Source organism: Eucalyptus grandis, chromosome 1, assembly GCF_016545825.1.
Source record: "Eucalyptus grandis isolate ANBG69807.140 chromosome 1, ASM1654582v1, whole genome shotgun sequence".
Lineage (NCBI taxonomy): Eukaryota > Viridiplantae > Streptophyta > Magnoliopsida > Myrtales > Myrtaceae > Eucalyptus > Eucalyptus grandis.
This window is the reverse complement of record NC_052612.1, coordinates 5,389,158-5,411,994: the sequence shown is the minus strand read 5'-3', so window position 1 is coordinate 5,411,994 and position 22,837 is coordinate 5,389,158. Positions and strand designations below refer to the sequence as shown.

Here is a 22,837-nt window from a genome sequence, read left to right as displayed (position 1 = left end):
AACTTTAGAGGTGACATAACAATAGTTGATGGTCTACAAGAGGGTAATTGCCCATCCCTCCCCATTACTCATTGGCAGACTTCAACTTAAGTGGAATTAGTCCCTACTTTCTTTCGGAGACTCAGTGGTCTTTATGAGTGCTCATAGCATGTTGTTTCTATTTCGTATGTTGATACCAAACCGTGCATTGAGGGAGCAAACTCTGCCGGCAAGCCTCCAAATTTTTCCCAAACGACGGAGTACTCATACTATTGTACTGAATTAGTACGTCCATGATGGGGTGCGATGAGAACGCATCATTTCACCTTCATACGCTACAATGGAAAGACACCATTTGAAGGGGTGTGATGGAGTCATATAAAAGACTCCAGAAAAAAACTGTTGGCACGGTTGGCAAAACATACGCTCAAAATTCTCTCCTTATCTTGTCCAATTTCCATCAAAAGAAAAGGAAGCGTTACACTTCTCCTTTACAAGAACAATCGGCATTTACGCTGTGGAAATCGGGTGCGTTCCTCGTGATTGCATTCAGAGCAACGTAAGGTAATTTTGTTCATGATTCATCCGCAATTCAACGTTCATTCCGGGGTTAATTGTTGTTTGCCTATTGGATAAGAGGTAAGTCGTCTTCGACCTACTTGAATTCCAACATTGGTATCAGAGCCCGATTATGATTTCCGCCTTATTTTTCATTGAATTTTCTTGTTTACCATTTGATATCAAGATCAAGAGTATAAAATTTACAATGTTTGGATGTCTATTGGTCGAAATTGCTATCTGAATCGTCGAAAATGAACCGAAGCAAAGAACGGGTTCGGGGTCGCGTATACCTGTACGTTTTTGGCTAATTTTTGAAATATTTTTCCGACCAAAATCAATTTTTAAATATTCAGGATGAAAGTACTCATCAAGATGAGTCCAACAGCGGATCAAGCGCCGCTAGATGAGGTCGACGCGCCCACATGCGCTCAAAGCACTGGGAAAGCCATAGCGTGAGCGTTATGCGTGCGTTGGCGAACCAACGCGTGCTGACGTCACGGATGACATCATCCAACGGTTGGTAATCGCCGGATGATGTCATCGATGACGTCACTGTCGGCGGTAGTTGGCCAACCGACAACCTGACCAGAGATCCGACCAGACCCGAGGCCCGACCCGTTTTCAATCTCGATCACACAATCCTAGCGGCAAACCAGGGCATACTAGAAGGCAGACCAGGGCACGTCTCACTCACGGACCAAGCTGCGTCTCGGTCGCAGACCAGCCCCTGTTTAGTGGTCGCTCAGTACTGTAATAGCCGTCATTTGAAGGAAGTTTTCGATCTCCTCGTGCGAAAACTCATCAACAAGAGATAGTGTTCGATCTACATAACATGGAAGGACGAGTGACGCTTTGAAACAATGATTTGAAGGAACGAACCGATATTTTACCTAGCACAAGCAATTAGCTCGAAGATAAAATCTGGAAAGCCGGTTGCTGCTCTAGAGTGGTTGCTAAAAAATTCCAAATCCTCCTCGAATCGAATGCACCAATCCCTTTTTCCTCCCAAAGTCTCAATTCCCCTTCGGCTTTTCTATCTTCTGGCTCGCATGTGCTGCCCAGTTCTCTCGTAGTTTGCTCAAGAATTCGGAGAGGTTGCTATCTGTGCCATGAGTTCTCTGCTATGCGTGTGCGCGTGCTCTGCCCCCGGAGCTCGTCCTCTCTGCTTTTGCTCTTTTATTTTCGGTAGCTTCCTGTGACCGAGGATATCCCATTCCCCTTGGCCGATTGTCATCTCTCCTTTGTATCTCCGAACTGCACCACTTTCTTCTCTTTCTCTCTATCTCTGCTTCTTTCTGCACCAAGGCTCTACCTCTCTCCTCTGTTCAGCGCCCATGCCCTGCTATCCCTTTGCTTCTCTCAACATTCTGCTCTCTCTGTTTTATTTTTCTTCTAGAATACTCTTCGGCTTTCTCTGTTCTTGCCAGCACCGACTGAACGTTCCCCCACTGTTATTATCTCCCTCAGTTTTTCTTTCACGATTGTATTGCAGGAAATGGCCTTAACCGGGGCCATTTCGATCAACAAGGAGGGTATGGCAAGGATGAATTCGGAGAGACGGAGAAGGAGGTCGGGCTTGTGGGATCGACCTAAAGTGACCGAATGGGCTTAGGCTTCGCCCGGATGTTAGGCCATTATCCAAAACCTTCATAAAAACTCTTGTTTAAATTCATGAAAAACTTCAGGTCAGGTCACATAATAGAAAGATGTGCCCAATGTCTAAATGCCGAAAATGCAATAAAGAATGTGAATGCAAGATTATGCCATGTCTATATATATTTAGGGTCAAATTATATGGTATCCACAAATTCAATTCCCAATTTTCTTACGAAATGCAATAATAGTTTACTAGCTAAAATTTAGCTATCGACACATAATATAGCACATTGACATGATGAAAAGTTTTTGAATGATTTGGGTGTTTATGAGCCTATGGATTCAAATGAGGCCCACGTGATTCTACGGCTGAGATTGACTAGGCTCACGTGCACTCAATTTATACAAGTATCGCTCCAACGTGACTTACAAATTGTAGCAAAAATTGAAAGAAGAAAAAAGCAACTCAAGAGTCATGTGCAAGTTAACATTTTATGGGGTCTTTGTAAGAAGACAACATAAAAGAGGAACATTATCTACTGTCCAAGTTGAAAAAAATTGATGAATATGAAAATCACACCTTTTCTTTTACCCATATCAATTATACACATCTACATTAGAATATACTAAACACCTAGTTAAGTAAACTTTTGAAGACCACTTTGTACTTTCATGTCAATTTTCCTTGCGTTCCTAAAAAAACGAAAATCCAAGTCCAAATCCTAAATACTTACCCATCCAAAATATTCAGACCTAAACCCCAAACCACCCAAATCCTTAGAAATATGCTAAAATGAGTGTGCAAGGAGGGACAATTTAGTCTTTCTAATGTAGGGTTTTGCTTAAAGGCATGTGAATGTTGTCTGCCAAAATAGAGATTGTAAGTAGTCATTGGATAAATAGTAAGATATGTTTTTGGTTTTTTGGCTAGTGCTAACACCTAAATTTTATCATTTTATTTATGACTTAATCGCATACAAAATTAGAAATTAGTTGCTAAAAAAAAAGAGAAGTAAAGAGTAAAGTAAATAACTTTCATTAAAATGTATTGTGTATGTTTTCATTAAAATTCATTATGCGTGCATTTTTACATAACTATCACTAATTATTAAATCTAAAATTTTAAAATAATAATAATAATTTAAAAAAATCGAAAATTATATTTAGAGAGAGAGAGAGAGAGAGAGAGCGGACCGGGCTAGGCCCGGTCATTTTCTGTTCTCCTCTCCTCTGGATCTTTTTTTCACCTGGGCCCAAGCCCAGCCTCATTTTTCTCCCCAAGCCCGGCCCCTCTCTCTTTCTTCTCTTCCTCAGGCCCTCATGCCGGTCTTGCTTTGGCAGAAAAGAAACGTATGCTCCATTAGCGACGATTCTGGCTGCTCTTCGTTACTACACAAGTGACGTTGCTGCTCTTCGTTGCTGGTCGTTTCCTGAATTGCTCGTCGTTGCCGGAGGCCAGCCCGCTAGTCGCCATCCGCCACAGCGCCCCACTCGAACCCGGTAAGTCCCCTCGGCCTTTGTGTGTGCTCTCTTTCTCGGATACACCAGGCCAGAGCTCGTGGCCGTCCGGTTCGCGCGAGCTCCAGCCTGCATCGCCTTACTTTTTGTTTTCGATGTCTTGTTTGTCGCGTGTCGAAGATCCCGTTATGGTTCGAGCTTCGGTTGAGCCAAAAACATCTCGTTATAGTAGCGCACCTCATATGTTTGACAAAATGTCCCAGAGAGAACCGAGAAGCAACCCAGGTTGAAACTTGATTTGATTCGTGCTTGCTCCGAGCCTGTCTTTTATGTTTCCATTGCAATTTCATGCGATTTTCGTAGAGGAATCGAGTATTCTTGAGCTGAGGAGATTTTTGTACCCGAAAATGGTTTGGCTGCCGGAGTTCGTGGCCGACGGTGGTCATCGCCAGTCGGGATAGATAACCGGTAGACAGTGGTGGTTCGGCGGTGAAAGGGTCGCTGGTTGCTCTATGCCGGTGTTGCTGTCTAGGTGAAGTTTCGGGGGGAAGACGTGCAAGGAGGCGTCGGGAAAAAGAAGACCGCAGGGGAAGAGACAAATAAAAAATAAAAGAAAAAACAAAAAGAAAAGAAAAGTACAGAAGAAGTAAAAAGTAAAATAAAATATGGAAAAAGAAAGCGAAAATTTGCTTCGGCAAGGAGGAGTGCGGAGAAAAGGTGCAGTGGAAAAGACAAAATAGGGAAGAAGACAAAATAGTGGAGAATAAAACAAATTACAAAAATCATTAAAAATTTCAAAAAGTTAAATTATTATTTCTTTCAGTCGGGACCCCTTTTCCCGAACATAATATTAAATATTAGTTATATATTTAAAAATTTTCAAAAAAAAAAATTAAAAAATTTCGAAAAATGATAAAAATTCAAAAAAATTTCTGAAAATTCTAGAACTTTCAGAGAAAATAAAAAATTCAAAATTTTTTAGAAAATATTGAAAATTCCTTTTTTTCAAAAATTAAAAATTAAAAAATTAGAAAAATTAAAAAATTAAAAAATGTCAGAAAATTCAAAATTTCATTTGAAAAATTTTAAAAACAAACTTTCTGAGCCATTTTCTTGAAAAATGGAAGTTTCTTAACCTTAAAGTGTGCTAAAAATATTAAGTAAGCCTTTAGGGCTCTATCTTAGGGTTTCAATTGTCTTCAAAGACAATTACTCTTGTTTGCATGTTTTTGTTGTTTTGATCCCTTTAGTCTAGTTAAGATTAGTATTTATCTTTTCCTTAATATTAAATATTTGCTTTCCCATGCAATTTATTTAAACGCTTTCCTTAGCTGCTAATCGCCTATTAGTGGATTAGTCTAAAATTAATTCAAACTGCTTGACAAAGTTTCTTTTTAAAATGAACAAAATTAGGTATCGAAATAACACTAATTAGTTAATTAGTGTAATCAAGTCTCCGATCCTGAATTCCCTGATTGCATATGAAGTGAGATACACTCCTATATCTCATTTGGTTTCTAGTTGATCCTAATAGCTTAGTGACGACTCCTTATTATAAAATTATTAAAAATATCTCAATGTTGCGCGAGGTATAAGCTTGAAAGAGGTTGTGCCTGATCATCGGTCATAAGCATATCTTTTAGGCAATACTCGCGACACCCAGAAGAAAAGGACTCGTCTAATATCAATGTAATGCCTGCTTTACAAAATTGAACAACAAAATGACACACTGATTTATAGGAGAAATGAAGCAATAAACTTTGATTAGCTACTTGAATAAGTATGTTTAAATATTCAATAAAGATGTATCACATTGTTCATAGCAGCTCGGTTTAAAAAATAGTTTTAAATTTCTATTATTAATAAAAAGAAGAGACAATACCAACATTTAGTTATGTACATCTTAATCAATGTTCAATCTGGTCTTAAATTTAATATTGGTCAAATTAATCCTTGTGTTCTATGATTCGAATCAATTTTTTTTATATGGTTTTGCAAGCGAGGAATTAATCCTTATATAATAAATTATGACTAATCTGATTAGACAATTCCAGCCCACTCTTTAGCAAACATATATATATTTTTTTAGATAACATGGATTTTTTATTTTTTGGATCAATATACTATTATGAATGCGTGCAAACTACCCTATTCGTGTGTATTAATTATATAGCATCGTATAAGAGTCCTTTTATAAAATGGCGAGCACAGTCCTTAGATTATTCCAAGTGAGAAACACTCGGGTTTGGATATGATTCCGTTGTATCGTTACAAAAGTAACTATTAAGCAAATTTGTCAAGTATTGAATGATTCTGTTAATTCTCAACTTAAATATTTATTTGGCATTTTGCAGAACTGTTGAATTCTTTGACTAGGTTGATCTATCTTGGATTGACGTGAATTTATTGGATATATAAAGAGAGTAGCCCATATATAATTATAAATTTGAACCATTAATTAGTCAATTTTTTTAATGCTCGATAGGGTGAGGAGACGCAACTAGCGTGATTACCTCCTTCGTATGGATGTAACCCATATATAATTACAAATTTGGCTTAATTGGGGTTCTCAATTTAAGTTTTCTAAAAAATGACTTTTTTAGATATGGAGGATAACCTACTTATCCTATACAAGCATGCTAATTTGACTTGCTAGATAATATCATATTCATCAATAACAACAAGTGCCTTATAAACTATGGAATCACCAAACATTTCAGCGTACTAAAGTTTCATAGATGGATGTGCAAACAGACTTAAGATAGTATCAATTTGACGATAAAACATTAACCCGACACAAAGCAATAAGCATCATCCATGCATGAGATGCTTTTCTTCTATCTTTCAATGCATAAGATACCTTAGTTGTCTTCGTTAGTAGAATAATTGGTTCACAATTCTTTTGCTTTCTTGGCTTTTGGAATAAAACTTTTTGATAAACAAGCAAGGGATCATTTCAATATGTACATATATAGGATGATTACCCAAACTGTCTTGGATGCCAATTAGGTCCTGATTACTTTATTTCTGCCAATGTATTTTATGCTTTTGCAGGAATTTTTATGTCGTCCTTTCGACTGATTGCAATCGGAAATTATAGACGTGGAAACTCAATATTCTTCAATTGCCGCTGCAAATCCTAATATAGTCCTAAACATCATAATGCTTATTCCTCAAGTGCTGCATGAATTTTTGTTCTGGCCCATCTTTTGGAAACTCGAGATTGCTCGACTTGAGCAGCTTGTGTTCAGTCTAATAAAACAAAAAAGAAATCGTCGCCGTGTGTGTGAACATTTCCGTCGGTGCATCATTCTATATATACGAGTGCACGAAAACATACCATATGAGAATTCAAAGGAGAGGCATAATAGAGAGAGAGAGAGAGAGACAGAGACAGAGAGACAGAGAGAGAGAGACAGACAGAACAGACAGACAGACAGAGAATGGCGGTTGCGGGAGTAGACGAGAATTCGTTAGAGTATACGCCGACGTGGGTGGTGGCTGTAGTGTGCTTCAGCATATTGTTCATTTCTATCGTTGTTGATAGATTCATTCGCTGCGCCGGCCAGGTGATTACTCTTGCTTCCTAAGGTCCGAGAGTACGGACCTCTCCGAAGTCTAACTCGGGCATGTCAATTACGATGCCGGCAATTCTTTAACTCGAGTTTCCTTGTCGAATGCAGTATTTGGAGGATAGCAAATGGTGGCCGCTTGTCGGCGGCTCAAGGAAGATCAAAGATGGTGAGGGATTTCTCTCTTTGGTGCCTTTTTTTTTTTTTTTTTTTTACTATTTCGCAATACTAATGCGCATGCACATAAATTCTCTCTTCTTCTTCTTCTTCTTTTTTTTTTTTTTTTTTTTTTTTGCCTGTTTGGGTTCCGATGAAAATGGAAGAATTGATGCTATTGGGTGTCATATCGCTTCTCTTGACGGTGTTCCAAACTAGAATAGCGAAGATTTGCATATCGGAGCGACTCGACAACGTCTTGCTGCCTTGCAAGAAGCCCGACTCTTCTTCTGCCATCGCCAATTTCATTACTGGTTCCTCCGCTTCCAGTGCAACACGAGGACGCCACCTCCTCGCCGTGGCTTCTGATACCACAGATTACTGTAGCCAAAAAGTAACTTTACCAGAGCTGTTGCTGCTGCTGCTTGACTACAGCGAATTGGTACGAAGCGAATATTAGGTGCGACTGTTTTCTTTTGTTTTCTTTTCAGGGGATGGTGGCATTGCTGTCTGTTGAAGCAGTCCACCAGCTGGACGTTTTCATCTTTGTGCTAGCTACCTTTCACGTGATCCTCTGTGTGCTCAAAGTATTATCTATGGTGTGCTACGACATCCTTGTCACTTCAACTCCATCTTTCTGTTACTTTCTATTATTTATGCTTGCGACTTTCCCTCCAATATCGTAGAATATATATCAGATTTAAGTTTCGAAAGAACATGAAGGAATTTGTATGTGATTCCAATTGTACATTGGTTGATATTTCAAAAGGCTTCGAGTGTTTGAGTATTTCTTTTTGCGAGTTATCCAATATTTACAAAAAGTTATATTTGAAAAGTAAAATTTGTCCAGATTAGAAAAATCACTAAAAAAAATAGAGGTTTCTCTTGGATCAATTTTTTAACGTTAGTTATTTTCGTCCTTCCATGCTGTTAGATAATTCAATGGAGCATGCTGGAGATATACGACGAATGGAGCCAAAAAGATGACATCCAAAATGGTAACATTGTTGAATTCATCCTCCTCCAGCAAATATGGTAAAAGGGAGGAGAAGATGAGTGATCTCACTCCTCAAAATTCTTGTACAGTCTCCAAAGGAAGTTCCTAATTTGATTGAGGTGTTTCTATTCTGTTTTTATCCGCAGTACTCACAAAAATTCAGGAACGTTATAATAACCCACTTGGCTCATTCAGATATATGGTAAGTCATTGAATCTCTTGAAGCTCTCTGCGACTGCAAAACGGGAGAGTTTGGAGGCTCTTGCAAAATTGAGCATATCTTTGCAACCTTAACTATCATACAATTTTCAAAATGTTCCGCATTATAATTTCATTGGATCATACTACATTTCAACGTTAGATATATTTAAACATACTTTGATGAAGTACCTTTATCCATAATGATACTTTAAAAAAATGATTATTGCAAAAATAGGATAAATGAAGAAATTCAATTTCTCTTCTTTAATTCACTACGGATAGAGTACAACATCTCGTTGTGTAGGGTGGAGAGAGGACCATACTTTTAATATAGGCTATCAATAAGTGTACTTCATCAATGTACATTCTATCTTTTCATAAGAGTTGTACCTTTTCATAAGAGTTGCACCTTCTCATGACTAATAAGTTTTTAGCATTTTAATAATTATTAAATTATTAATTAATAATATCATGTGGGTTACAATTATTCTTGTGAAGGGTGTTTAGAAATGTGGAATGAACAATACATTTTCTACAATTGTTATGGAATGCGATATTTATGATTTACCTGGAAGGAAGAGATGTTTGACGAGAGGCCCGACGTTGTCTTGCATTTTCCTCTTCAGCTCGTGTCGATTCTGCAGAAGACGTTCACTTCTTTGACCGAGCATGAGTACATCGCTCTTCGTCAGAACTTCATCGCGGTACGTAGAGGACATCCTTCAGCTGAAATTTAGTTTTGGTCCTCGTTGTAATATAATTTGCCTTGAGATGGTTAATTTACTTGTCAATTCTGTCGTGTCCACAGGCACGAAATCCCAAGGAACCAGGGAAAGATTTTCAGAAGTACATAATGAGGACTTTGCAAAAGGATTTTGAGAAAATGATGGGAATCAGGTAAAACGATACCCCCTCATACGAAGCTATTTAAGTAGGCTTGATGAGCAATAAATGGAAAAGAAAAGGATGAGCTAAGAGGAAGGAAGAACTATTTCACTCGAACATGTCATATTACTCATCCTCATCTAAAGGTCCTATTGCATATGTTAATTAATTTGCCCTATTTTTGGCTGAAAATGTTATCGGATCAACCAATCGTTCTCTGACAATATTAAATTCATGAAAAAACTATACAATATGACTTTTTCATGGAAATGATACTTAAAATATGAGAGAATATTAAGCACTTCTTCAGGCATACTAATTTGCACTTTTATCATTATCGCAAATGATACTTGTGGTTATGCGCCGTGATTTATTTTCTCGTGAATGTAGCCGGTAAGCACATATATGCATACTTATTATTCTTTATATCTATTTCTAAATTTGTTACTCTTAAATTATGTTTCACGTTTGAGTCCATGAAGGAAACATGATCCAAATAGTACTTACACATCCAAATTGGACTTGTGGTATGATATTCAAACAAGCGAGAAATTACCAAAATTACTTTCCACATTGGAGTTGAATTCGTACTTTGAATTAGTTTTCTAGTTTGAGTGAACAAGTCATGTAATAACATATAAAAACGAAATTCTTATAACCCACTTTAACAAACAAGCTGAGTGCTAGGGTTTTTCTCTCTATAAGTTTTCTAAATGAGTTCTCAATGAGTAATTATGAGATCACACTTATGGGTAGAGGTGACAAAATGAGTCTTAGACCCATATATTACCCATTTAAATCATAAATGGGTCATATATGGGTCACTTATTTTTTGACAAAAAGTAGTTAAATAAATTTAACAATTAAAGACTTAAGATATGTGAGTTTTAGGTGGGTCTTAAGCGGGTCTTAAGTGAGTTGGATTTAGAACCCATTTTCAACCAAAACCTCACAATCTCTCTTTTCCCTCTTATTTTTATAATATATATATATATATATATATTATAAAAATTAATTTAGAATTTTTTTTTTTTAATTTTCTTTCCTTTTTTTTTTTTTTTTTTTTCTTTCTTCTTCTTCCTTCTAATGGCCGACACGGCGATGGTCGGCGACCGGCCAGGCAAGCCTCGAGCTTGTTGGATCTATTGAGGCGAAGGCCTCGCCAACGTTTTGGCGAGGCTCGAACCTCGCCGATTTGGCGAGACTCGAACTCGCTGGCGTCAAGTGAGGCTCGAGCCACGCTAGATCCGGCGAGGGGCGAGCTCGAGCTTGTCCGACGTCGGCAAGCTTTAGGCTCGCTTGTGGCCGGGCGTCGGCGTCGTCGTGGCCAACGGCTAGCCAAAGAAGAAGAACAACAAAAAAGAAAAAGAAAAGAAAAAATATTCTTAAAAGAAAAAGAAAAATTATATTCTTAAAAAATATTTTTAATTTTAATTTTAATTTTTTAAAAATAATTTAAAATTCGATTTTTTTAAATAATTATTTTTAAAATTATAAAAATTGTTCATTAAATTTGTGTTGTATAAAACTATTTTAGCAATACCATTTTTTCAAATATATATAAGAAATAAGTTTTCTTAAGTTTAGTTAAATTGATCAAATATGGGCTGAGTATAGGTCAAATTGGGTATGGGTAAAAAAATTTGCAATGCAATAAATTGGTCATAAAGGGTTAAATGAGTCGATTTTGGTCAAACCATTTATGACCCGACCCAAACCCGACCTGACCAACCCGTTTGACGGGTCTACTTATGGGTTTTACTTTAGACATAACTAGAGTTAGGAAACACTTGATTAGTTGAGTGATTTTAAACTCCATACTTTTCGGATTCATAGTGGATTTCTTTGCAATTAACTCTCCCCATGGGTTACATATTCTAGCGTTTCTTGTTGATTTCTTTGCTAGTTTCTTCCACTCTCATTAAACACCGCAAGATCCATTAGCTTCGACATCATTTAATAAGAGCAACTATTATAGAGCAAATGTTTGGTAAAACAACTATGGTTTATTAGGATTAGGTGCACGAAAAGTGAACTGCGTGAAACAGTGTTTATCTAATGCAAGGAAAATTGCCATTAAGGATGAGCAAATCATTATAGTGAAATTGAAAATATTGCTTTGGATCTTAATATTAGTGTATTATAAATAATATGAACACAATCGTCAGCGAGTCTTCCTACTGGAAACCAGAAATATGCATATCAAACTGGTTTCATCTGAGTGTTAGCAGAAAAGCAGTGACATTTTTCCGCAATCAAAGTTCAACTTACTGAATAAAATCCCTATTAATCCTGATTAAGCTCGATTGTATATCTCTTTCTTTATTTGCCTTTGACAAGATAGACTTCATTGTGGCAATCCATTTCTTAATGCATTTCTTACAGGATGGAATGCGCACTTTTGGATATCTTTCATTCCATTTACTGTAAGTAGTGATAAAAACTCTCCTTTGAGTCATTATGTCTTGCAATTCCAAGTGAATCTTGATGGGGAAAAAAACAGATGAGCCTTTTTTTGTATCTAATTAGGCGTGCTCGCTAATTCTGCGCAGCTTATGGTCATTATCAGCATCAAATTGGAGAGAATGATAATGCAACTCGCAAAAGAAGTTGCCAAAAAGCATAAACACGACAAAGACAAGTCTAGCGAAAATAGTGCAAAGGACTTGGTTTATTAATTTTCAGAAGACGATTTCTGGTTCGCTGGGCTAAAAATGGTCGGCAGGCTGCTTCACATCGTGCTGTTTGTGAACTCTTTGGAGCTTGCTTTCTTCTTCTTTATAATGGTGAGCGCAAATAACTCATACCGTCATCATCATTTATAATGTTAAGCAATGTCTCTTGCATATCGGGAAAATGCCAAGTAACACGCTATTGCATCTCTATGCAGTTCCAGTATGGTTTTCACTCCTGCATTGTGGGAAAGGTTGGTTTTGTTGTCCCCCGAATAGTAATGGGGTATGGCCTATTGCTCATGTCTATTATATCATTACTCTATAATCCGTGCGTTGAGGCCTAACCTTCAATTTGGCTTCTGTGGTATTTATTGCGCTCTCAGAGTGATCGTCCAGATTGTGTGCAGCTCCAGAATATTACCACTGCACGCGATTATACAATCACAGGTTAGTTGAACTTACTGCCTATTACGCACTCAAGATTTGGCAGTTTTCCTTTTCTCTCTTGGAGTTCAAATCACGGAATTGAAGATGCCCTATTCTTTATATTTGTCTCGATGAAATTAAGATGCATTTGGAGAAGAAGCAATCGGACAAGCAGAAGAAAATACGTAAGATTAGGAGGCATTTGGAGAAGTACGCATCGGATGAAGAGGAAGAAAAAGAGATCGTGACCTCGATTTTGGTGATGATTGATAATAGAAAGGAGCCGGACTCACCGGAGGAGTCCACAAATATTGAACTGGCCCGGACGGATTCAAGTGAAGGATCTGTCTGGAGTAAGGTCTTAGACTTGCAGAAGAAAGTATCTCGAGGTTTCATCGCTTTGATGAAACAAATTGTTTCAAAATTTCGCAAAAATTAAGCCTGGTTTTTCTCTAAAAACTCAGAAGGTTCCGCCAGAAAGAGTTTGGGATTGAATCGTTTGGTCCTAGGAAGTTCCGGAGTTGAGATAACGGAAGCCAGTGAAGTGACTACAATAGAAGACATTGAAGCACAACCAAGCCTGCACCAACAATCCAGATAATGAGTTCATGAATTGATTTATCCATGAGTGTATGTTTCTCTTTTCAACTCGTTTCATCTTCTACAAAATCATAAGTCAACAAGGAACTCTCATATCAAATGATAAGTCAGGTATGTTCCGAGAGTACAGAAAGCTGACATTGGAGGGAAAAAACACTTATATTTTTTTTATTAATTGGATTGCTCGATCAATTTCACAATTAAAACCAACCTATCTTTCTTTTCAATTGAAATATATATGTATGGACAGATTGACACCACGGACCATTCAAGAGACTAAACAATGATCCGGTATCTGAAATTAGCCAATCAAAACTGTTAATACCTTCGTTCATGCTCATCAAACCATCTGTATAATGACAAAGAAACAATCATAGCTCTGAGGAAATAGTTTTGGGATTATCTCTTAAAATGTAAATAAGATCAAATGACTCGATTGCGGAAGTACATTAGATTTTACGTGGTTTTCTCCTCTCCTGCAATTAAAATAAAAAGATTGTGAAAAGGGAAAAGGGAAACATTTCATTTATAATAAAGATTTTCTACACACTTTCCTTTTCTTAACATATACACTCTTTAGCTTTACTGCTTCGTCCAGGCAAAAAGGGAGAGTTTTGTTTAGAAATAAAACAGTTTTTTCTTCGACGACGAAACTTGACTCGAGCGGCACATCGACTATTAAATTTCCTACTCAAGCTAGAATATAAATTGAGATATGTTGAAACTTAAATTTTGATTAAATATCTTGAATTTAAATGCATAGAAAATTAGGGACCAAATTTGGCGCTAGCCAAATTTTTTTCCATCACATCACATCATATAGACATTAATATTATTTGCATCAACTAAATTTTATTTTTTTTATATTACTGCATTTTGGATAAATATATATAAAAAAAAATTCAAAAAGAAAAGGGGCCCACGAGGGCTGGGCCTCTCTTCCCCTCCTTCTTCCCTCCTTCCTCTTCCCTCCTCTACACCTCACGCGTGTGAGGACGATCTACTAGAGCAAAGTAGAGTAGTCGGCGATGGAGGGGGCGGGTTAGCAGGCGTCATTAATGCCACCAAATGGAGCAGCACAAGATTTGGCGAGAAACTCGGACAGCGGGGACGTCTGGGCGAACTCCTTTAGTGACCGCCTTCAATGCTGAGATAGGACACCGGTTTAGCCGAGGGGGAGGCCAGTCGGCGCGCTGAGGATCGGTAGCTGGACCACCTCCGTTGATCAGCCTCCTTGGCCTATAAATGGGGCGTTCGCGAGCCAAGGAAAAACACATACGGAGAGAGAGATCTGAGGGGTTTTCTTCGGAGAGACATCCAAGAAGCCCGGGAGAGATCTGTGAGCAAGGTAGAGGGGAGAGGAATCGAGATTTGGTGAGAGAGGCCGAGAGACTAAGCGAGATCTGAGAGAGATCCCGCTGTGAAAGAGAGAGAACGCAATTGAGAGGGCCGTTGTTGGCTGCCACTTCCGAACCAAAACCGACGATCCTCCGCCACTCCTTGTCCGCTTTGAACGGTAGGTCCCTGCTCAGGCGGTCTTAGTTTTTTCCGATTCGGGGTCGGCTTCATGAGGATCCCGGCTCGTGGGCGAGCGAGGCGAACGGACGTAGCCCAATCTATTGAGCTCGTCTGCAGTCTGACGCTGTGAGCTGGGTAGGCACTCTCGGCCGATCGCCCTTTTTCTTCATGGCCATGCTTTGTTTTGGGCGCTGGACTCAGCAGCCGTTGTCCGACTCATGCGAGTTTCCTACTTTATTTGTGTACGTATTGCCATCTAGGGATCTGAAATGTTGTCCCACAACGGGGTGAGACTACGTCTTAGCAAGTTCTACCCCACTAAAACCAATTAGTAAGCCAATACACCTTAAGGGCTGCCTATGCACCACACAAGTTAAAGAACTTACCTTGATCTCAGTTTCATCCTGCAAATCAATACTGTTTATAGATATCCCAAATCACATCAATTCATAATATCGGATCAAATCATTGATCAATCGACCTAGTCGATTACATGTCACCACGATCTTTTCTTGGTCGGCTCATCTCATACTATCTATAAAATCCGCTATGATAGGACTGCTCACTACTAAGCTGATAGATAAGTAGTATAGCTCGCTTCTGAGATGTTCGGGTATATTGTTCTCTACTAAGCTGCCATATCGTCTATAGGTTGATATAGTATACTAACAATGCTCAATTTAAGCTGATAAAGTATACTGCTCTCTGCTAAGCTGACATATCTCCCGTAGGCTAATATAGTATATCGGTATACTGCTCTCTACTAAGCTGATATATCACCCATAGGCTGATATAGTATACCTTCCCAATCATATAATCAACTTCATCTTTTTATCATTCTTGATAAAATAGCCGTGTATGCGTACACGGTCGGCCTTAGTCAAAATATCATAATTTCACTTTTCAAATATTACACTAGTTTCAACAGCCCGTAACATATTTTTGGTGCTGTAAACCGATGTCCAGTGATTTTCCAATTAATTACCATAATTAATTAATTTAGGAATAAAATCCTAAAATTACCATTAAATCAATTCAGCATGAATTAAGGCTCAAACAAATAAACATATCACATCATCATGATCAACATAAAATTCAGGTCGTCGACTATCCTAGCCTAATTTTCGGAAAATAAATAAATAAATAAATAATTACAAAAATTATTAAATGAATGCAATAAATCCAATTTAGTCCCGTAATGCCTAATTGGAAGCCAAAATGGACCTGGAAAAATTCTAAGGTTCGTTCAATAAATAATAACATGAGTCTACTAGCTAATGTCACTAACCATTTGCCTAACTTGCATTGATAAGGCACTCATCCAATTTCTCTACTCTAATCTATCCACATAATTGCACTTAATTAAATCTAATCAACCTGTCACGCCCCGAACCCCGAGACACGTGAACAACCCGCCATGGTCATGGAAATGCGACATTCCCAGGTAGTGTCGCCGACCCCAATTTAATCTTTTTTTTATGCGCAAGCGGAACGTACTAAGAAACCCCTTACAAAAGCATACGGGATAGGACAGCAGGAACATCAACTCAAAATCAAACAACATACTTTCAAACATCATCATCATTACAAGGTTTACAAACATCAACGGGATCCAGAGACTATGCACCAAAAATGGGTCAGGGTTTATGTGCATCAAAAAGGGTCAAGAGCACTCTCTATCATCTGGTCCACCTCCGTCGGCATGCCATCCATCTCCGAGATACCGCCATCTACGGTCTGTAATATTTTCCCCAAACCGGGATGAGACTTTGTCTCAGCAAGTTCACCCTCCTAAACCCCTATTAGAAAGTAAATACGCCCCGAAGTAGCTTAGCCACAACACATAGAAAACTTACCTCGGCTTAGCCCTCATCTGCATGTTAGCACAATTTATATAATTCAACCACGTGCCATTATGATAACCAAACAACCATGGCACCATCACATTATCAAACCATTCAACCACTTGGATCGTCTCAGCGATCAATCGACTCGGCCGATTACATGTCATTCTAGCAAATCAATCATTGCTCTCAACTACGGCCCTACTCGGCAAATTTGAATCAGTGGCATCACGGCCCCACTCGGCGCGACCTTTAACAGTGGCAATTCACGGCCCCATTGGGCGCGACCTCTAATAGGTGGCATATCACGGCCTCATCGGGCACGACCTCTAATAGGTGGTTTATCACGGCCTCTGGGCACGACCTTTCATAGGTGGTTTATCACGGCCTCTCTGCAGGCACGACCTTTCACGGTGGTTTATCACGGCCTCTCAGGCACGACCTCTAATAGGTGGTATTTCACGGCCTCATCGGGCACGACCTCTTGTAGGTGGTTTTTCACGGCCTCATCGGGCACGACCTTTCCAAGGTGGTTTATCACGGCCTCTTTGGGCACGACCTCTAATATGTGGTATTTCACAGCCAATCTCCCATCAATTTCTACACTTAGGATTTCATAAGGAATCCCTATAAATCACAATCACACTCAATTCATCACAACCAATCATCAATTTCAAATTCTACTAGCACAAAGAACGATCGGCACGAAATTCTGAGCAACTAGGGTCAAAATAAATTTTCGAGTTTTTTTTTTTATAAAATAATATTTTAATGAATTTCGAATAAGATATATTATTAAATAATCCAACAATTTCGAGGCATTTATTTAAATCATAAATAAACTCCTTTAAGTCACATCAAGGTTTATTTTAAAAATAAATATACTTAACCATTAAACTAAACATCATTTACCTTAAATAATCACCTTAATATAATCCACAACTAATTAAGCCAATCTATCCACCTAATCTCAATCAACTTAAGCTAAACATACTTAGGGCATCATTATCTCGCTAATCGCGGATTAGTGAGGTAAACTCACCGGAATCGCTTTCCGACGGGTTTCGGCGAAGAGCACGACGACGCCGACGACAAACCTACACGGATCAAGACCAAATGAGCACTAGAAGGGAACCAAAACGAGCTCGGAAGATGCTAGATCTTGCTGGTTTTCTTTCCAGCAACTAACCGGGCTTGAAAGGCGACGAACGGCGACGAACGAGCGGAGAACGGCGGAGGAGAACCGGCGACAGCTTGTGCAACAACCGGCGGGGACTTGAGCGAACGGTCGGCGGCGAGGGAAGCTTCGGAGGTCGGCTACCAGCAGCTCGGGCGAGGAGACGGCGGCGACGGAGACGCGACGAGCTCGCACCCGGGGCCTCACACGCGAACGAGCGGCGAACGGCGACGGCGTGCGACGGCGGGCGAGACGGCGGCGGCGGAGACGCGACGAAGGGGCGGACGGACCAGCTGCAACTCTCTCGCCGGATTCTCTCTCTCTCTCCCCCTCAATTTTCGAATTTCCCTTCCCAAGGTGCTAGAGGTTGAAGATGAAGTGGATGGGACACCCCCACTTTTGGTGAGCCAATTGGCTTGTGACACTTGTCAAGCTCTCCTTAATTTTGGCCTCCACCATGACATCACCTGCTGATGTCACTCTCCACTAACTCAAATCTTCACAACATCTTCCAATAGGTCCAATTCATTTTCCGCCGGGGTCCAAGTTCTTGCACATTTAATTATCTCAATTTCCATCAATTCTCTTCTAATTGAGTCTAAATTAAAATCCATAAATTAATCCAATGATCCTAATAAGGTATGTGACATGACCGGCTTCCAACTTCTAAGTTCAATCCCAATTTTTACGGTTGAATTCAATCCGGTGCGATTTCAGCTCGCCTAATCCATTTAGTAGCTTTTGGGGAAATTTTCTTGCATCCAACCCGAGGGTGATCGGTCCCCAAGTCGACGCGGTAAAATTCCTTAATTACTTCACTCAATAAACTAGTTCCCTCGTGAGTGGCCAACTCTAAGAGACGAACTACATGCACGGATGAATTGCCCGACTCAATTGACTGAAAATAAAATTGAGAAAAATCGGGATGTCACACAACCCCTAAGCATAATTAACTGACTAATAGAGGATTAGTGAGCTAAACTCACCTGTTTAACGAGCGGTTCGGTGCAAAACGACAAGGTCGTCGCGGGGCTCAACTTTCCTTAAGGCGGGCCTAGCAATTGAGGCTCGGGATTACCTCAAAACGGGCCTAGAATTTGCTAGAAACCCCTATGGTTCCTCCTTTGTTCTTGGCTGCAAATAATGAGAACAAAGGCTGAACAAAGTAAGCAAGGCTGGTGAAGGCAACGTGAGGCTGAATGGCCAACAACATGGACTCACGGTGATTAGAAGGGCTCATGGCGGCCTGTTGGGCTGCAAAATAGCCTGTTGGATTGATGGACAAGTTGGAACGACGGCGAAAGGGGCAACAGCTGGCGGACGTGCACGGCATTCGCGCGAACGAAAGGGCAGCATTCCGGTGAAGGCGGCTGAGTGCGATGGCGTGAGGGACTGCTCCAATGCGAGGGATTGCTCCGGCGCTTCCTCTGATCTATTGGTGGTTGAACAAGCTGGGAGGAGAGAGGATGGCTAGCCGGTTGGCTTGAGGAGCAAGAAGAGGGCAAGAGGGGGCCACCATGGCCAAGTTTTTCCAATTCCTTGTCGCCTTTGACCATCCATGGCCAAGTATGGTTCCTTGGCTCTCCTTGAGCCACCAATGCCCACCCACAACCTTTGAAATTGTCCACTTTGGCTAGGCAAGGGGGGAAGCTATGAATTTCAATAACCTTGGCTTCAATTGGACACTTGATCTTTCTTGATTCAACCTAATTCGGCCTCAATAAATTCAATCGGCACCTCAATTATCAAATTGGTATTTTTCTTCACCAATTGATCCATCTTGCATCCCAATTGCATGATAAAAAACGATCCCGACCTTTTTCTGAACAAAAACGATCCTATGCCGACTTTTTCCCAAAAAGTATCGGGTCTTAGAAAAATCTTCAAAGACTGAGTCGATGCTCCTAGAATTTATTGTGAGTGACAGAATTTTCAATTTCTAAAATTAGACTTAAATACACGGTTAATTTCCACTTAAACGCGTTGTTAGTATGACCTAGGCTACCAGGTAGTTTTTAGAGATTTTTAGTGTAAATGACCCGTGGTCGATCTTCTTTGAGCCATAATGAACTCACTTGACACATTGGCGACTCTTGGTTGTCGTGAAAATCTCAAGGATTCAAATACGAACACAGGGTACCAAAACGACAAAAGAATCAGTCTAGGGTCGGCCGATGGGAATTTTTCAATTTAGTGGCCCACGATTAGCCACATATCTCAGTTGTATAGACATATCTTTGATCTCAAATTGATTTTTAACTATGCCGTAATGGTGTCTAAAGATGAGTATGGTCGAATAGCTGATTCCTGGTCGAATTCTCAAGTCTATTTGCCTTAAAGTCTTTAATAACTTCCCCAAATAGTTTAATTATCTCGAGAGTGATCAGCTTTGAGAACAACCATATAGGCGCGTTAATGAAATGACGGATTTATTCAGTAGAAAACAGGATTGAAATTTTGAGATGTCACATTATGAATGCATGCAAACTACCCTATTCATGTGTATAAATTATATAGCATCGTATGAGACTCCACGTATAAAATGGTGAGCATGGTTCTTAGATTACTCCAAGTGAGAAACACTTGGGTTTGGATATGACTCCGTCGTATCTTTACAAAAGTAACTATTAAGCCAATTTGTGGTGAATGATTTTGTTAATTCTCAACTTGAATATTTATTTGGCATTTTGTAGAACTATTGAATTCTTTGACTACGTTGATCTATCTTGGATTGATGTGAAATCACTAGATATATAAAGAAAGTAACCTATAAATAATTATAGATTTGAACCATTTATTAGTCAAATTTTTAATAGTTGATAGGGTGAGGAGACGCAACTAGCGTAATTACCTCCTTTGTATGGACATAACCCATACATAATTACCAATTTGGCTTATCCGGCATTCTCAATTTCAAGTGTTTTTAAGATTGGCTTTTCTAAATATGGAGGATAACCTACTTATCCTATACAAGCACAAATTAATTTGACTTGCTAGATAATATCATCTTCATCAATAATATAAAGTGCATTGTAAGATGTGGTATCACCAAACATTTCACTAAATTAATTGGGGATACTAAAGTTTCATAGATGGATGTACAAACATAATTAAGATAGTACCAATTTGACAATAAAACATTAACTCAACACAAAGCAATAAGCATCATTCATGCATGAGATACTTTTCTTCTGCCATTCAATGCATGAGATACCTTAATTGTGTTTGTTAGCGGAATAATCAATTCACAATTCTTTTACCTTTTTGGCCCTTTGGAATAAATACTTTATTGTGATAAAAAAGCAAGGGATCATTTCAATAGGAACATATATAGGATTATTACCCAATTAGTCCTAAACTTATTTATGGATGTTAATTAAGTTCTAAACACTTTAATTTTGCCAAGGTAGTTTAATGCCTTTGCGGGAAATTTCAATATAGTCATTTTAGCCAATTGCCACTAGAAATTACGGATGTAGAAACTCGATATTATTCAATTGGCCCTGCAAATTCCATTATGTGCTTGACATCATAATGCTCATTCCTCAAGTGTAGTGCGAATTTTTGCTCTCGCCCATCTTTTGGAAACTCGATATTGCTCAACTTGAGCAGCTTCAATTTATTAGGCCACGTTTTCATGTTCCATTTAGTCTATTCTCTCTTTCTCGGACAATCACAGTTAAATATCAATTCGTGTAATTGGTGGCATAGGCATCAGTTTCCACTATAAAGTATAAACTAGTTCCTCACATTCCTAAAATAAAATTGACTATTGGCGTCTAGCGAGGCAAAACTCACTCCACCAGATGACTTTATCTGAGGATTATAGTTTTTTTAAGACATCGGAAAAGCAAGTCATGTTCCTCATAGGTTCGCTTGGCTTTTGTCTAATAAACGAAAGAAGGTAATCGTCGACGTGTGTGTGATCATCATGTGTGTGAACATCTTCGTTGGTGCATCGTTCTATATATATGTGGGCGCGAAGACATGCCATATGAGAATCGAAGGAGAGGCATAATAAACACAAACATACACGGGGAAGAGAAGGGGGAAGAGAGAGAGAGAGAGAGAGAGAGAGAGAGAGAAATGGCGGTTACGGAAGTAGACGAGAATTCTTTGGAATACACGCCGACGTGGGTGGTGGCTGTAGTGTGCTTCAGCATAGTGTCCATTTCTGTCGTTGTTGATAGATCCCTTCGTCGCGCCGGCCAGGTGGTTATTCTTGCTTCCTAGGGTCCGAGAGTACGGACCTCTTCTAAGCATAACTCGGGCATGTCAATTGCGATGCCGCCAATTCTTTAATTCAAGTTTCCTTGTCGAATGTAGCATTTGAAGAAGAAAAGCGAATGGTGGCCGCTCGTTGGCGGCTCACGGAAGATCAAAGATGGTGACCTCTCTTTGGTTTTTTCTTTTTCTTTTTTGGACTATTTCATAATACTAATGTGCATGCGCACGAATTCTCTCTTCTTATTTATTTATTTATTTATTGATTTTTTGGGTTATGACGACAATGGCAGAGTTGATGCTACTGGGTCTCATATCGCTTCTCTTGACGGTGTTCCAAACTAGAATAGGGAAGATTTGCATTTCAGAGCGACTCAACAACATCTTGCTTCCTTGCAAGAAGCCCAACTCTTCTTCCGCCGTCGCCAATGTCACTACTAGTTCCTTCACTTCTAGTGCAACATGGGGACGCCGCCTCCTCCCCATGGCTTATGATACGACAGATTACTGCAGTCAAAAAGTAACTTTGCCACAGCTGCTTCTTCTTCTTCTTCTTCTTCTATTAAAAATACAAAGGCAAGTTTAAAAGATTGATATACAAAATTATATGATAATCCGCAAACAGAAATTAAATGGTGTTCTGTGACTGATTAAGAATCGACCACATCATTTATTACACTTATTATCTATACAAGTCATTGCACATCTCCAGTGTTTTCTTCTCTCTCTCTCTCTCTCTCTCTCTCTTTAACAGGGGAAGGTGGCATTGTTGTCTGTTGAAGCGGTCCATCAGCTGGACGTTTTCATCTTTGTGCTAGCTGCCTTTCACGTGGTCCTCTGTGTGCTCAAAGTACTATCTATGGTGTGCTACGACATCCTTGTCACTTCTGCTCTATCTTTCTTTTGCTTTCTATTACTTCTGCTTACGACTTTCCCTCCTATAGTGTAGAACAATATATGGTATTTAA

At 39.3% G+C, this 22,837-nt stretch overlaps 3 protein-coding genes across 3 annotated transcripts in view; all 3 read left to right on the top strand.

Moving 5' to 3' along the window:
• Positions 1–7,016: 7,016 nt before the first annotated feature.
• Positions 7,017–9,416, top strand: LOC120286398 (MLO-like protein 15). Its single transcript, XM_039315097.1, has 7 exons — positions 7,017–7,163; positions 7,278–7,335; positions 7,490–7,716; positions 7,814–7,921; positions 8,257–8,521; positions 9,147–9,224; positions 9,329–9,416. The coding sequence occupies exons 1-5, from the start codon at positions 7,038–7,040 to the stop codon at positions 8,359–8,361; spliced, it is 624 nt and encodes a 207-aa protein (XP_039171031.1). The 5' UTR covers positions 7,017–7,037; the 3' UTR covers positions 8,362–8,521; positions 9,147–9,224; positions 9,329–9,416.
• A 2,371-nt stretch (positions 9,417–11,787) lies between these two features.
• On the top strand, positions 11,788–13,127 carry LOC120294655 (MLO-like protein 1). Its single transcript, XM_039315003.1, has 5 exons — positions 11,788–11,831; positions 11,958–12,191; positions 12,296–12,363; positions 12,464–12,527; positions 12,649–13,127. The coding sequence occupies exons 2-5, from the start codon at positions 12,120–12,122 to the stop codon at positions 12,943–12,945; spliced, it is 501 nt and encodes a 166-aa protein (XP_039170937.1). The 5' UTR covers positions 11,788–11,831; positions 11,958–12,119; the 3' UTR covers positions 12,946–13,127.
• Positions 13,128–22,665: 9,538 nt separating this feature from the next.
• The window catches only part of LOC104452362 (MLO-like protein 1), a 31,748-nt gene continuing 31,576 nt past the window's right edge, over positions 22,666–22,837 (top strand). Inside the window, exon 1 of the mRNA XM_039316074.1 lies at positions 22,666–22,731. Within this exon, the coding sequence (XP_039172008.1) occupies positions 22,729–22,731 (3 nt within the window). The 5' untranslated portion in view covers positions 22,666–22,728. The remainder of the gene's footprint in view (positions 22,732–22,837) is intronic.

Coding starts and splice junctions, on each gene's coding strand:
- LOC120294655 (XM_039315003.1), top strand. CDS start 12,120: ATGGTCGGCAGGCTGCTTCACATCGTGCTGTTTGTGAACTCTTTGGAG. Junction 12,192..12,295: donor CTTTCTTCTTCTTTATAATG/GTGAGCGCAAAT, acceptor ATCTCTATGCAG/TTCCAGTATGGTTTTCACTC. Junction 12,364..12,463: donor GTCCCCCGAATAGTAATGGG/GTATGGCCTATT, acceptor TTGCGCTCTCAG/AGTGATCGTCCAGATTGTGT.
- LOC120286398 (XM_039315097.1), top strand. CDS start 7,038: ATGGCGGTTGCGGGAGTAGACGAGAATTCGTTAGAGTATACGCCGACG. Junction 7,164..7,277: donor TCATTCGCTGCGCCGGCCAG/GTGATTACTCTT, acceptor TGTCGAATGCAG/TATTTGGAGGATAGCAAATG. Junction 7,922..8,256: donor TGCTCAAAGTATTATCTATG/GTGTGCTACGAC, acceptor CCATGCTGTTAG/ATAATTCAATGGAGCATGCT.